The sequence below is a fragment of the Exserohilum turcica genome (genome assembly GCF_000359705.1).
Source record: "Exserohilum turcica Et28A unplaced genomic scaffold SETTUscaffold_2, whole genome shotgun sequence".
NCBI classification, from domain to species: Eukaryota; Fungi; Ascomycota; class Dothideomycetes; order Pleosporales; family Pleosporaceae; genus Exserohilum; species Exserohilum turcicum.
This window is the reverse complement of record NW_007360025.1, coordinates 159,118-174,163: the sequence shown is the minus strand read 5'-3', so window position 1 is coordinate 174,163 and position 15,046 is coordinate 159,118. Positions and strand designations below refer to the sequence as shown.

At 56.4% G+C, this 15,046-nt stretch overlaps 6 protein-coding genes across 6 annotated transcripts; all 6 read left to right on the top strand.

Moving 5' to 3' along the window:
- Positions 1–1,121: 1,121 nt before the first annotated feature.
- Positions 1,122–2,090, top strand: SETTUDRAFT_134701 (uncharacterized protein; the record flags this gene model as incomplete). The annotated part of the gene is made up of 1 exon (XM_008027021.1): positions 1,122–2,090. One exon carries the CDS (start codon positions 1,122–1,124, stop codon positions 2,088–2,090), a length of 969 nt encoding a protein of 322 aa, XP_008025212.1.
- A 514-nt stretch (positions 2,091–2,604) lies between these two features.
- On the top strand, positions 2,605–3,662 carry SETTUDRAFT_170982 (uncharacterized protein; the record flags this gene model as incomplete). The annotated part of the gene is made up of 2 exons (XM_008027020.1): positions 2,605–2,861; positions 3,105–3,662. The coding sequence occupies 2 exons, from the start codon at positions 2,605–2,607 to the stop codon at positions 3,457–3,459; spliced, it is 612 nt and encodes a 203-aa protein (XP_008025211.1). The 3' UTR covers positions 3,460–3,662.
- A 3,879-nt stretch (positions 3,663–7,541) lies between these two features.
- On the top strand, positions 7,542–8,645 carry SETTUDRAFT_134693 (uncharacterized protein). Its single transcript, XM_008027019.1, has 2 exons — positions 7,542–8,178; positions 8,226–8,645. Exons 1-2 carry the CDS (start codon positions 7,573–7,575, stop codon positions 8,415–8,417), a joined length of 798 nt encoding a protein of 265 aa, XP_008025210.1. The 5' UTR covers positions 7,542–7,572; the 3' UTR covers positions 8,418–8,645.
- A 321-nt stretch (positions 8,646–8,966) lies between these two features.
- On the top strand, positions 8,967–9,269 carry SETTUDRAFT_30871 (uncharacterized protein; the record flags this gene model as incomplete). Its single annotated transcript, XM_008026804.1, has 1 exon — positions 8,967–9,269. One exon carries the CDS (start codon positions 8,967–8,969, stop codon positions 9,267–9,269), a length of 303 nt encoding a protein of 100 aa, XP_008024995.1.
- A 557-nt stretch (positions 9,270–9,826) lies between these two features.
- Positions 9,827–12,253, top strand: SETTUDRAFT_162792 (uncharacterized protein). The gene is made up of 3 exons (XM_008027018.1): positions 9,827–10,065; positions 10,502–10,597; positions 10,770–12,253. Exons 1-3 carry the CDS (start codon positions 9,964–9,966, stop codon positions 12,135–12,137), a joined length of 1,566 nt encoding a protein of 521 aa, XP_008025209.1. The 5' UTR covers positions 9,827–9,963; the 3' UTR covers positions 12,138–12,253.
- A 723-nt stretch (positions 12,254–12,976) lies between these two features.
- Positions 12,977–14,833, top strand: SETTUDRAFT_30869 (uncharacterized protein; the record flags this gene model as incomplete). Its single annotated transcript, XM_008026803.1, has 3 exons — positions 12,977–13,150; positions 13,225–14,711; positions 14,794–14,833. The coding sequence occupies 3 exons, from the start codon at positions 12,977–12,979 to the stop codon at positions 14,831–14,833; spliced, it is 1,701 nt and encodes a 566-aa protein (XP_008024994.1).
- Between the last annotated feature and the right edge of the window lie 213 nt (positions 14,834–15,046).

Genomic DNA, 15,046 nt, shown 5'->3' with positions numbered 1-15,046 from the left:
CGCCCGCCCCTCGCTCTGCTCAGCCGTCAGCAGTAGCAGCGCGCGCGCTGGGCTTGGCCGCAACCCAAGCCATCCAGGTCTGCGAAGATCCTGGCCCCGGCGTGTCGTGATCGTCGTGACGTACGTGGCATGCGTTTCACACATGTCGACAGCTGCTAGACGCCTGTCAAGCCCTTCTCGCCGTAGCCATGCAACCCCAAAGCCGTGTGCGGTTCGACGTGGGAGCTGCCCGCTGCCGCTCGTGGTTCTGGCGGTACTCGGTCACCAGCAGCGTGCCAAAAATGGAGCACGGCTGGTCACGCTAGCCCTGAAACGGCCCAGCGCCCGCCCCACGCGCGTGGAGTGATAAGGCGGCGATAGGGATCCCCCGGCCCTGCCGGCGCTGCTCTCCCACTCCCACTCCCTCTCCCACTCCCACTCCCACATGCGCCTGCACTGCCCTTGTCCGTGCAATTAACCTTTGCATTGCCCAAATTCAACCTCCGCCGCCCCCGGCGCCGCCTACGTAACCAAGTACTGATGCACATGTGTGTTGCTTGCCTGCCTGCCCCTCGCCGACGCTGCTCAGGGGTTCTGTCAGACGTTGCTTGTGAGATGCAAACAAGGTGCTTACCTCAGCTGACTAGCGCCCGAAGCTGCCCTGATCCTTCGCCTCGCTTGTCCTCGACACCTAACCGTAAGATGAGGGCGCGTCACCTTGGCTCGACATGTGCCGCTCCCAATCCCTTACCAAATCAATTCCTGCCATGCTTCCGAAACCCGAAGCCGACCACGCCCATGCCAGTCATGCTGCCTTATTGCCACGCACAGAGCTATACGACCCGCCGTAAGCAGACAGCCTAGACAGCACCTTATCTATTAATTGCACATTTCTCTGCGACAACTCCTTCCCCCCTTGGCTCCGTGCAGACCAGGACAAACTCTCGTCTTCGAGACCAACGCCCAATGATGCTTCGACGTGGTCGGCCTCAGAGCCGCAAGTGGGGCTCCAACCACGCCCATGACCAAGTGCAGCCCCATACTATCGTCATGGCCTCACCTGAGCAACATTACCCCTCAGCACCGCCTCCCCACCATGTCGCAACATCTTCATACACACCCCCCGCCGTCAGCCATCCACCATGTCCTCCCAGCCTACCTCGGAGCCGCTGCAGACATACGAAATCTCCGACTTCAAATTCCACAGTGGCTCCACGCTACCCAAGCTCAACCTGGCCTACAAAATTCTCAATCCCCACAACTCCAAGATTGCAGTCGTGCATACCTGCTTCCACGGCCGCATCAATGGGACCTTGACACACGCCAATGCTGCGTTGAAGAACCACAAAATCATCCTCATCGCACTGCTTGGCAACGGCGAGTCATCAAGCCCCTCAAATACACCAAACTTTCCCGCCCAGATTGAATACATGGACTGCGTCAATGCCCAACACCAACTTCTCACCCACGGGCTTGGCATCAAAGAGGTCGATGTCATGATGGGGTTTTCCATGGGAGGCCAAATCACCTACCATTGGCTGGTCATGCATCCCGCTTTCATCAAGCATGCAGTCATCGTGTGCTCTGCCGCCAAGACCAGCCGACACAACTACCAGTTTCTCGAGGGCCCAAAGGCGGCATTGCAGCATGCAGCCAGTCCAGAGAGGGGCCTCAGGGCTTTTGGGAAAGCGTACTCAGCCTGGCTGACGAGCGCCGAATGGTTTGACGAGGAATGCTACAAGAAAATGGGTTTTGAGCAGCTCCGTGACTGGGACCATGTGACCACCATTCAGGGCTACCAAGACTGGACGGGCCATGACTTGCTGGCCATGCTGGGCATGTGGCAGCGGGGGGACATTAGTCGATGCACAAAAGACGGCGACCTCGACTCTGCACTCAAGAGTATCACGGCCAAGGTCCTCTTAATGCCGTGCGACATGGACCAGTACTTCCGGCCCTATGTCAGCCAGCACGAAGTCAAGAGTCTGCAGGACGGCATCGTGGAGGTGATTCCTAGTATCTGGGGCCACATTGCGGGGGGCGGAGCGAACCAGAAGGATACCGAGTGGATGGATCACAGGATCAAACTGTTCTTGCGTCGTCTCGTGTAGGAGATGTAGTCGACATGCAAAGGACACCACATGCTCTACTGTTCATAGTAAGAGACGAGTATCCTTACAAACTAGACTATTGGCGCCTTGGCAAAGACTGTACTATGTAGACATGGCTGGCTGACCCTTGTATCACAAAACGCTATCTCGACGTTACCCATGCGGTGTGACTAGTTTGGACAACTGTTCCCGACGCAATCCATCCAGATCAAGCTCTGGCAAGCAATGGGGGTTGGGCGAGCGAAGCTTGACCGACAGACTGACATGGTGTTGCTGAGGAGGGACAAGGCGTGGCTGCAAACCATGGCCCCTGCATCTGGCCAATCGCAGAGCAGCCTCATCGATATGTCACCGCCAAGCCCATACACGCAGTGCTTCAGATCCACCTTTTCCAGAGGTCCCCAGAACCGCCAGTGAACTCAGCGATCCTCTTGCACAAGCCTTCAAAGCCTCCAAACCACCACTCCAAACCCCTCTGCTTATCCACGTACACAAATAATAAACTCGCTACATCATGCCTTGCTCACCATCCGCTTCCTCTTCACCATGTTCCTCGTCCACAGACCACACGTCCGACACACCAGCGCCCCGAAGCCGACGGGCGCGCGTGTCCGCCGAGCACACGCTGAACCGTGTGCGAGAGAACCAGCGCAGACACCGCGCCCGCCAGCGCGACCACGTCGCCTCGCTGGAGCAGAAGCTCGCCGAGACGGAAAAGCTGCTCGCCGAAGCACGAGCGGAGATCGCCATGTTGAGGCAAGAAGCCACCGCGTGCCCTGCCTCGACATCACTAGAAAGACCCGGATACGACGGAATCCCAGACATGGAAATCAGCAGCAGCAGCAATAGCCTCCTCGAAAGACATGTTATATCGAGTCAGCAAGCCGCCTCCTCCCTCTCTCTCATCCAACCACCACACACCGTGCGCGACTACCCTGATGGCTCCCCGCTAGTCGACGCATCCTTTTTCAGCCCTATCGACCCATCCTTTTACCTGGCTGCCCCTCCCCCTAGCACTCCTACTCCTACACCTACACCTACCACCACTATTACTACCCTCCCGCCTCCCACGACGGGTCCACCCCCTTGCTGCTCCGACCCCCCCAGTTTCCCGCCCCCAGCCAACCAACCCGTCGATCTCGAGTGCTCATCGTGCAAAACACGACCGCCGCCCGCGCCCACGGAGAGCACCACGCTATGTGCACAGGCCTACGTCATGATTCGCCAGCAAAACTTTCGTAATCTCGACCCCGACACGATTCGCTTGTGGTTGGCCCAGGGCTTGCGGCGTGCGCAAAGGGAGGGTGAGGGGTGTAGGGTTGAGAATGGAGCTTTGTTGCGCTTGTTGGATTTTATTAGTGGCTTGTAATCTGTTTCTCTTGTTTATCATGCTGTCGTGCGAATTTTCTGGGGGGAAGAACGAGGGACTACCTTTATGTTTCTGTCTACTATAAGTGGAGAGATGAAATGATATCAAGCGAGACAAAAGTATCACGTTATAATCCATCCTGAATAGTCGATAGGGATTCGACACTACAAACCCATGTTTACATGTCTAGTATAAAAAAGCCCGTCATACACAACAACTCTTACACTCTCCACTCCTTAACCTGATATTCTAACTTTCCTCATATTCAATCCATGCACCTCCTAAAGCAATTCACAACACAAGAAGAATATACAGGTATAAATACATACTGCCAAGTACCCCTTACACAACAATCAATTGTGACTTGACATGATAGTGGCAGTGGCAGTGGCAGTGGCATTGGCAATGATAGTGGACGTAGAAGTAAAAGTAAATTATCAAAGACCACGCAAGAACCCTCACAAATACAAGTCCACATACCGAGAATCTACCTGCAAAATCCGTTGGAATAAGCTATACGATTCCAAGTCCCGCTTTTCTCCATCAATCTTGTCCCCCCCCCCCCCAAAAAAAACAATCTTTTCCTTTTTTCTGTTTTTTTTTCTTCTCTAAACCTTGTACTTTTTTGTGGTTGTTGTTGTTGTTGTTGTTGTTTTTTTAAAAAAAAATCATCTTCCGTGTACTTGGTCCCGCTACTAGTAATCACAAGTCAAAAGTCACAAGTCAAAAGTCATAATTTCCCCCCCCCCCTTTTTTTTCCCTCGGCAAGAGAGAAAACTTATGTAGCCCTTGAAATATGCAGACTGGAAAAGACTCTGTAGTGATATAGCAAATAAACACACAAAAAAACTGTATTCTTGTACTATTTTCTTTGTTTTTGACTCAAGAAGTTGAAGTGAATGAGTGGGTGAGTTACCTACCCGTTCGGTCGCTAAGAAGAAGAAGAAGAAGAAGAAGGACAGCATCTAATCTGTCCATATACTTTTCCTAGCAAGGGCACACACGTAGCAAGTGTCTGTAAAACACACCATGTACACAGACAGACTACTTGTTAGAACGGAGTTTAGCTTTTAGCCAAGGTGAATTGCTGTGCTACTAGTATAGTAGTAACAGAACTGGATTCGAATTGTTTAGATAGTGGAAAAGGGAGAGATGGAGAGAGAGAGAGAGAGAGAGAGAGAGAGAGAGAGAGAGAAAATAAGGAAAGCAAGGGCTTGTATAGTACGAGGTGAAATCAAGAATTGAACAGAAAATACACTACAACCATTCTACTCGAGAAAATGGAGGAAAGGAAATGGAGATACAACCAGAGGAAAAGAGGCATGCATTCCATCACAGCTCAGGACAGTCTTTTCAGAAAATCATGTCAGAAATTCATGCAGTAATACGATCAAGTAGCGAATCAAGTAGTGAGTCATGTAGTGAATCAAGTCAAGTCAAATCAAGTCGTGACTATTCATTATCCTAACGCTATGCAGAGGAGTAAAGATACAAAGTAATTTCATACACCATCGTCATCCTGATGTAATTTTCATCGGCCGTGCAAACGTCGTCATTACTTTAAGCAAGGCCCAGTTGAACACGATCAATGGCCAGCACCAGCTTATCGTCCCATACGGATCACACCCGCATGGACAAGCTTCTGAACCTTGGACCGGATTTCTGGGTTCTTGAGATGCTCTTGTAGCGCGGCCGGGTCTTCCTTTGCTTGTTGCAGAATGGCTTGCATGATGGGGTCTTGCAGGATACCGACAATCTAAAGTCCCTGTTAGCAGCCTTCAACAGTGCATCGTCATCGGGCCAAATTACCTCTGGGTCGCGTTGGATGCGCTCCATAGTCTCCTGCTCCGTCTCTCCTTCACGGGCAGCATACTGAGCTTGCAGAGCCTTTGCTTCTTGCGCCTGGATCTCCCTCGTGTGCTTGCCTTCCTTGTCGTGCTCCATGGCTTCAGTACACACGTTGACACACTTGTTGTACTCGCGCATGGTAAAGTATGCCTGGGCTTTTCGCAAGTAGGCTCGGATGAAGTCGGGATCGCGCTTAATGGCCTCGTCGCAGTCCTGTATCGCCGATGGGAACTCCATCAGCTTGATAAAGCAAGCAGCGCGGTTCGAGTATCCTCTTGGGTCATCCGGCGCACGCTTGATCATCTCCGAGTATGCTTCAACAGCACCAGGCCAGTCCGACTCCTTGAACTTGGCATTACCAAGCTCACGAGCCTTTTCGGCCTCCTCAGGGTTGATGTACGCGTCCTTTTCCGCCTTGATCTTGGCCTTTTCAGCGGCACGAAGTTTGGCGAGAACCTCGGGTGTACGGTGTTCGGTCTGCGCCTTTTGGTAGTAGAGAACTGCGTTGCTGAGGTCACCCATCCTCTCGTAAGCCGTACCAATGCGGGCAAATGCTCTGAGTAGTGTTAGTAACCTATCTGTGACATCTTGGCCAGACTTACTTTGCAATGATCTTGAAGTCTGCAAGGATCTCGCGACCGTATTCAACAGCCTCGTTGCATGCCTTGATGCATCCCTCGTAGTCACCCTTCTCGAACAGGGCTGCTCCCAGGTTTGTCTTGTATGTGATGTCCTTGTGAGTCTCCCACGCCTTGTTGTAGTTCTCAATCGCCTCGTCAAATTGTCGCTTCTTGTAGAACTCGGTGCCCTTCTTCTTGTACTCGTCGGCGTCTGCCTTGGCCTGCTTTGCAGCCTTCTCTTCTTCAGTCTCCTCGACGGCTTCCGGCTCGGGCTCGGGCTCGGGCTCCTTCTTTGGTTGCTCGGGTGCTGGTCGCACGTCTGGCATCTCGACGTCTTCTTCTTCCACTTTTGAGCCTGCACCGCCTGCGCCTGCGCCTGCAGCCTCTGGTGGCTGACCAAAGGACATGTCGATGCCGAGCATCACACTCATGACTTGCAGGAAGCGGGGATCCTGCATGAACTGGCCGGCCAGGTTGGGGTTCTTTTGCAGCTGTTGCAGCTTGCCCATGAACTCTGCGTCGGCAAGGAGAGGCGCAGTCTTGGGGTTGGATGCGAGCTTTGAAAACATGTTTGGGTCGCTGAACATGCCACCGAGCCCGGCGCCATCGCTGTTGGCTTCGGATTCGATTGCGCGCTTGACAGCGTCAAGGCCGGACTTGGCTTGGGCGTTGTTAGGGTCGAGCTTGAGTGCTTGTTCAAAGGCGTCTGTTGCACCGACTGTCTTCTGTTAGTCGTCGTCGTCGTCTGTCGTGGCGAATGCTCTACATACCTAGGTCACCCTCGCCGTGCAGCGCAGTTCCCTTGCGGCCCCAGCCCTTTGCCCAGTCGGGTTTGATCTCAGTGACCTTGTTCGCATCCTCGAGAGCCTTTGTCCAGTCTTTGAGTGATGCATATGCGCCGGATCGGTTCGAGTAGAGGACGTGATTTGTAGGGTCGAGCTCGATTGCCTGGGAAAACTTCTCGCTATACTCTGTTAGCACATGGCTGACTAGGCGGTGTTTGCGGGGAACTTGCATCGACTCGGCGAACTTCTTCTCGGCGAAGAGTTTGTTGCCCTCTGCTTTCAGTGCGTCCGCCATGGTGGTGCAGTTGAAATCAGGCTCCGTCTGAACGGCAAATGTGAGTTTTCTGGCGCGTAGGCGTCCGAGGGTGAGGCTCTGAATTATAGTTTGGCGTGTAGCTAGAATGTTCGATTGCGGAGCTCTGGCGGGAAAGAGTCCGTGCATCTACCTAGAGGGCTCAAGGGCGACCGTCATACACACCCCGCCTTCAGCCTCACGCGACGCATTTTCAGCTTGTGAGTGAACCCAACGTCTCCCAGCCCTGTCCACGCCTTGCGCCATACGACGACATTCAATTGCACGAGGTTGTTCGTTGTACAAAATGTAGGGCATGGAATCTTGCCTGCAGTAGGATCTCGTACAGACGCCGCCATGCTGATTCGCATAATTGGATATGGGTTTCCATGGGGACAGCAATGCGAGTGCTTTTTGCTGCGGCATTTCCGATGTTATTTGTTTTCCGTATCAAAAGACTTGCTGTGCAGCATACGACTAACTTTATGGAAAGTGATCTTCTGGTCTTGGCCGTCCCGTTCTTCCGTATTTAGTTGACTGAGAGCGACTCGGCGCCGACGTCAGCAGCATGGCTCAGGTCGTACGACAGGCACAATGGGAGGCGCAGCTTATCCAGAGCGGCCACTGCGACAAGATCATGGTTCAGAATCTGGATGTCGTGGTCAATGCGGGCAAAGACGTGTGGGGTCGTGAGAAGAGGCAGCGAGCGTTCATCAGCGTCACACTGACCCTGGGGAAGCACTTCACGTCGGCATCTTCGAGCGACTCGGTCGATGGTAGCACGGTGCACTATGGCACGCTCAGCAAAGCGATTCAGGCGCGTTTCAGCGACCATGCCGCGGCGTGGACGTCGACGGCTGCCCTCTCGGCGGCCGTGTCGCAATGTGTGCGCGAGGTTGCAGGTTCAACAGAAATATACGCCATCGAAACAGATGTGTGCTACCGGAAAGGAAGCATGCTCGGCGAGGGCGCGGGCCACATGACATGGTGTATCGAGGAGACGGGAGCACGGGCGAGTGTGCTCTACCTGCGCAACGTCCGCATCCCCTGTCTGATTGGCGTCAATGCGAACGAGCGGCTGCAAAAGCAACCCGTGGACGTCAACGTGTGGATAGACGGCATCGCGGACGCCCGTGTCGACGACTATGGCCGACTGGAAAGTCTATTGTTCGAGGTGGGTATGTGCTGCAGCAGCCATGGACGCTAGCTAACCGGGCGCAGCTGATTTCAGGGTCTTCTTTCCAGACCATCGAGAGCCTGCTAGCGTGGCTCGTTGAAGAACTGCGGCAGAAGTTCTTCACCCACGACGTGGATCGTGGAGCATGCATCAGGCTGCGAGTGGGCAAGCCGCACGCGGTGCCGTTTGCAGACGCGCCCGCCGTGGAGATAACGCGGCCAGCACGGGCGGAGTAGGGATGAGCGTGTCTGAGGCATGTTGTCGGTAGTGGTGGTGGTGGTAGGGTCATTGCGTGCAAGCCACACGAGAAGACGACGAAAAAACTAATGTATGTGCCTGAATCGCATTTGGTCCACGGATAAGCTCCACTAGCGTGGGCGGCAGCGATGCCGTCTCCACCCCAATATCTATTCCCTGTCGGGCGCGCTGTGAGGCCTCGTAGTAGGTGTAGTGGCAGTGGCAGTGGTAATGGTAATAGCTCGGATGCTGCTAAGCGTTCCGAGTGTATCGGAAGCTGGACCGTCTTTTTTTTTTTGCACCCGCCACCCATGTCAACTGTCGGTAGCGGTGGTAGTGGCAGCTCCGTCGGGCGTCGACAAGTCGGCTGGCTGGCTGAGGGCGCGGGTACTACTCGTTAGCATGGCACGGACAGAGGTTCACGCCCATCGAGGCGTGTGGCTGGCCAGGGCATCGCTGCTGGGTGTGTATCTATGTATGTATGTAGTGTGGTGGTATACATGGAGTGCCTCAGGACGGAGCAGATCCCCCACGTGGTCTAAGCGACCATGGCCCCCCCTCGGCGTGGGAGCGTGTTGACCTGCATTCGCATTGGCGCCACCACCGCTGCCGCTGCCACTGCTGCTGCCGCCGGCTATGGGTATCCAGACGTTGCAGCGACCAAGGAAAAACACCAGCCGGAGGGTTGCAGTCGCCTTCGCCACAGCAGCAAAACTCAGACGCTGCCCGCATGGCGGCGCCGTTTGTTGGGGAGCAGAACGGAAAGGCGGTCGCGCGGGCTACGTCAGGTTTGCTGCACGCCCCTGCTAGCGCGGCGGCCAGATGAGGGGCTTTTCGGTTTATCGACATAGCTCCTACGGAAGTTATTCAACAATTGTGCATCGCGACCGCGACCAGATAGGCGGCTGCGCGCCTCATTCGATGCTCTGGCCCCTTGACTCGGAGAGACGGTCGGCTGCGACGAGAAGCCTCGCCAACGCCGGCCTCTGGGAGCACCGCGCAAAGCCCCCGCCGGCCTGCACAGCGAGACACGTCGGTGAAGAGGCGCCGCCGCGACCGCGACACCAAGACAGCGACTCCACGGCGGCGGCCTGGCGAGCTGGTCGAGGTTGGACCTGGCAAAACAAACAAGCATGCCGCCTCGCACACCACACGGCTCACGCAGCCCATTGACGGCAGCCTCAAGGCACACGAGGAACCGCACACCGGACATGTGGGCAGGATCCATTGGCGGTGTCGCCGTTGCCATGCAGAGATGCTACGCCCCAAACTGCCCTTCTGGTCGCTGAGCGGCAATAGCACAGCACTGCACTGCGCTGCACGTATAAAAAACCAGATGCACACCGTCTCTTCCCTACTCGCCTCCATCCCCTCTCACCCTCCCAGCCCCCAGCCTGCCCGTGTCCACGCCCAAGCACGTTCTCGACTTGCCCCACGTCCACCGCCAAGCTCGAGCCATTGCCTATAAGGAGTCCAGGTCCCCAGCACCAGCTGTCCTCGACACACCTCTCCATCTTCCTCCCCCCCTCGCACTCCCAGACCACAATGGCATCTCGCGCGATCCCTTCCCATCTGAAGCCCTCTGCTGCCGAGGGCGACGGCGGCTTCTCCTCGCAGCGCCACCACGGCAAGTCGCAGTCCCATGTGGTAAGTACGCGGCCTTTTTGAGCTCGGCGGTTTGCCAGCTTGCGTTTTGTGTTTTGCCTTTCGTTTCTGCTGCTCCCGCCCAGTTGGTCCAATTGAGCCTTCGACTCTCTCTGCTGTCTGCATCTGGCATAGAGTTGGCCAAGGGCATGCATCGGAGCCTGAGCTCAGCCGAGATCCATCCCCCCCTCCCTGGGCGGGCAGCATCTTTTGCAGAGACTACAGCAGACGGGCAGCAATCTCCTGGAGCATTGCCGGAAAGGCGTGCAGACACTGCTGTTGCAATTCCACAGGAACACTTGTGCCCCGAAGCCCCCCCTTATGGGTGGACCCTCCGCGGCCGCGCAGTCGTGGTCTTGGAACAGCAACATCAACCATGCTGGGAAACGATACCCGCTCTACTCCAATTACACAGCGCTGACCTGAATCCTCTATACAGGCTTTCGAGAACACATCGACCAATGTCGCCGCCTCGCAAATGCGCAATGCGCTCAACAAGCTCGCCGATACCGTCACCGACCCCGCTGAGAAGAAGGTCAGTTGCAATTGATCATTGCCCCTCTTCGACCCCCGCATACCGCCCGAAGTACTCAGATTACACTCGCTGGGGTCCATGGCCCACAGTGATGAGGTCGTCATGACACTGGGCGGTGGGCACGGAAGAGGGGCACTACGTCACATGGACGCAAGATGCTGACCATACGCAGTACTTCGAGACGGAGATGGACAACTTCTTTGCCCTGTTCCGCCGCTACCTCAACGACAAGGCCAAGGGCAACGCCATTGACTGGAACCGCATCGCTCCCCCCAAGGCCGAGCAGGTTGTCAACTACGATGACCTCGCCAACACCGAGGGCGTCGAATACCTGAACAAGCTGGCAGTTGTCAAGCTCAACGGTGGTCTCGGTACCTCGATGGGATGCGTTGGCCCCAAGTCGGTGATTGAGGTCCGTGACGGCATGTCGTTCCTGGACCTGTCGGTGCGACAGATCGAGTACCTCAACCGCACATACGACGTCAACGTGCCGTTTGTGCTGATGAACTCGTTCAACACCGACACCGACACTGCCAGCATCATCAAGAAGTACGAGGGCCACAACATTGACATTCTCACATTCAACCAGTCGAGGTACCCGCGTATCCTCAAGGACTCGCTGCTGCCCGCCCCCAAGGACTACAAGTCGGACATTGCTAACTGGTACCCTCCCGGCCACGGTGACGTTTTCGAGTCTCTGTACAACACGGGCATGATCGACAAGCTCATGGACCGTGGCATCGAGTACATTTTCCTGTCTAACGCCGACAACTTGGGCGCCGTGGTTGACGTTCGCATCCTGCAGCACATGGTCGACTCCAAGGCCGAGTACATCATGGAGCTGACAGACAAGACCAAGGCCGACGTCAAGGGTGGTACCATCATCGACTACGAGGGCTCTGTGCGTCTGCTTGAAATTGCCCAGGTGCCCAAGGAGCACGTCAACGAGTTCAAGTCGATCAAGAAGTTCAAGTACTTCAACACCAACAACATCTGGATGAACCTGGCGGCCATCAAGCGCGTGGTCGAGGCCAACGAGCTTGCCATGGAAATCATCCCCAACGGCAAGTCGATCCCTGCCGACAAGAAGGGCGAGGCCGACATCTCTGTGCTCCAGCTCGAGACTGCTGTCGGTGCGGCCATCAAGCACTTCAAGAACGCACATGGTGTCAACGTTCCCAGGAGACGATTCTTGCCCGTCAAGACATGCTCTGACCTCATGCTTGTCAAGTCTGACCTGTACACGCTGCAGCACGGTCAGCTGGTCATTGACCCCAACCGCTTCGGCCCTGCCCCCCTGATCAAGCTCGGCAGCGACTTCAAGAAGGTGTCGAGCTTCCAGTCGCGCATCCCCTCGATCCCCAAGATTGTCGAGCTCGACCATCTCACCATTACCGGCCCCGTCAACCTGGGCCGCGGCGTGACGCTCAAGGGCACCGTCATCATTGTGGCGACCGAGGGCTCGACGATCGACATTCCGCCGGGTTCCATCCTGGAGAACGTGGTTGTGCAGGGCTCGCTCAGGCTGCTTGAGCACTAGAGCAACCAAGCGGGTGTTTTGTTTGCGATTTGACATAGATTTTTGAAGAATAGGGGCCTTATTGGGGGCGACGGGTAGCGATGGATGGCAAAGCATTTGCATGGTCCTGGAGCGGATCGCGGCTATGGGCCAGCAGGCATCATCGCGTTTCAAAGGAGAAATGACTGGGGGCGACTGCGCCTCTGCGCTGCACAGGAGCCAGTCGCAAAAGTGGGTGGGGGGGGGGATGCTTGGGCTTGGGCTTGGGCGGCGTGGGCGTGGGCGTGGGCGTGGCTGGTGACATACTGACATCACCCGCGATAGGGCCGCAGGGCTGAGCTGGCGTGAGGTCAAAGGCATAGCAATCAGGCACCCGCCCTGGTCTTGGTCGCGTCTGGGGACAAGGCCGTTCGGGCTCCAGCGGCTACACGTGCACGCTAGACCGTCCGAGCTGACATGATCCGTCATCATGATCATCCCCCGCAATCATGCACATGCACTCGCACTCGCACTCGCACCCAGCCTGTCCAGCACCACACCAACACGCTCTTGAAGAAGACGATTATTGATTTTTATTCGCCCGTTATCCATTTTGTCTATCATGATGCGTGAATCATTGACGGAGCGTGACTATTACGCCCCCCGAATTACCACACATGTCCATGGCGCCTCTTCTGATATAAGCAGCAGCGGCTTCCCGGCGCCGTCGCGGTCGATACCATAACCTGCGCCGTTTGGGTTGCACCACAGCTGGGATCCACCGCACCACCTTCCAAGGCCTCAGCTCCGAACATTGTACCGAGGCGTTGCATACATATGCTCCAAATCATTGATAGCCGCTATTTCCACACTCGCACATGATGGCGCCCGAACCGACAGAGCAGCAGGACCACCAGGAAGAGCAGGCGGCGAACGCTACCAACGCCGACGCAGCGCATCGCGAAGCCTACGACTATTGGGGCTACCTGCTCAAGGAAGACAAATGCGGCACCCCGAAACTGGATCGCCTGCTGAAAGGCATTGCAGACGTCATTGTGAGTGCGCGAGCGAGCGCTCCCCTACCCGGGTGCTGATGGCCATGGACGGGTGCTGATGCATGTCACTGCAGAGCCACAAGTTTGAGCCCAACGACTCGCCTGATCTTACGCCCTCGCAAATCGCCGCTTGGTACCGTAGTGTTGGCGGCGACTACGATGTGTTATTTATGGAGACGCCGCCCTCTTCCATCGCATTCATATACCGTTCGTTGGGCGCATTCCATAGCCTGCAACCGGCGGCAGATGATGATGGGTATTCGAGCCCGACGATACCAGCCTTGAAAAAGCAAGGGTTTGTAACATGGCAGACGATCCAGCTGCTGCTGGGGCCAGAAGAGCACGTACCGTTTCTGCAAAGAGCAGTAGAACTGGATGACATTCCGGACCCAGAGACTGGCACCTTTTTTCCCAAGATTCTTCCCAAAGAATGCTTTCCCGACAGGCCCGATGACGCCATGGAAGCATGGTATCAAAATGTCGCTGCCAGACTTAAGAAGGAGGCAGAGGAAGAGGCGAGCCAAGGGAGCGCTGACGAGCCGAGACTGCGCAACTCTGCCGACTACGAGGCTTCATCAGCGGACGAGAAGCACGGCGCATACAGATATTTTGAAGACCCACTCTACCGCAGTGGGAGGCCGAGGCCTACTTTTATGCGTCATGTCATGAAACAGCCCCCACGTGTTCTTGACGATCGTGGCCGGGCAGTCACGTCAAGGGTGCGGCACATGCTGAACCCGCTGAATCCATTTGCTAGTAAGAAAAGGATGGTGCCAGGCCGGCACGAGAGCGATAGCTACTCGGACGAAGACGCAACACCCATGGCTGCCCCGCCCCAGACAGCACCCCGATATCGCGTGCACAAGCGCCCCAGTCCGCTGCGGCGCGAACCCTCGCTATCTACGACCGACTTGGACTCGGACTCTGACCCAGACCACTCGCCTCGACGCCGTACCCCCATACTACGTACGCACCGATCTCACGAGGCGCCTATAGCGCAGCAGGGCTACTTCCCCGCTCACCAGGAGGCGCGCCGATATTCGAACCAACACGATTCGCTTCGACCCGATGGACGCAGTTCTACGGCCACTTCGCCGCAGCCGGCTTATCGACCGACGACATCACCGCTGTTTGCGACCCAAGTGGCGCAGGCTCAACAGGAAGCGCGGAAATACTATGACCGCAGACCAGCCATGCCCCCGCGTACGAGCTACAGGCCGGTGCCTGCGCCACACGGCGGGGTGCGATGGAGTGGACCGGGCGTGCACCTGGTGAGCCCGCCTCGAGATGCTGAACCGGCCTATACGCGGGAGCGCGATCACCACCGCGAGCGAGAAGGGCTTGACCCTGGGGTTGGCAGCAGCGGGCGGTCACACCGACGCCACTCTGAAGATGTCGAGTATCCGCGGGAGCGCGAGCGCGAGCGTGAGCGTGACAGTCGGACGCGGAGCCACGACCGGGCGCGAGACGACTGGGACGATGTGGACTATGTGCATTCGAGAAATGGCAGCCGGGAGAGGGAGAGGGAGAGGGAGAGACACCGGGACCCACGGGTGCATAGGTATGTGTCCGGGGTGCAAGATGGAGCGCCTGGGCGGAAGTTTCCCGTTGTTAGTGGGCCTTCTTACTAAATCAATGCGTAGTGTTAGGGGCCAGATTGTGAGGCTCCTCAAAGATCTGTGAGGTAATGCAAGGCGAGGCCGGATGCAGGCAAGATTTCATGGTAAGCACGTCCATCTCATGGCGTCGAGGTGGAGGGGCCCGCAGCCTAGCCGTGGGGGGTGGAAGCGTCTGGACGGCGTGTGGCTGGGGCGCGGTGTGGCTGAGGCATCATGGCGTGGCGCAGGCAGGCTCAGCTCGACATGGGGGAGTGGATGGATGGTGACGGGGCGAGGC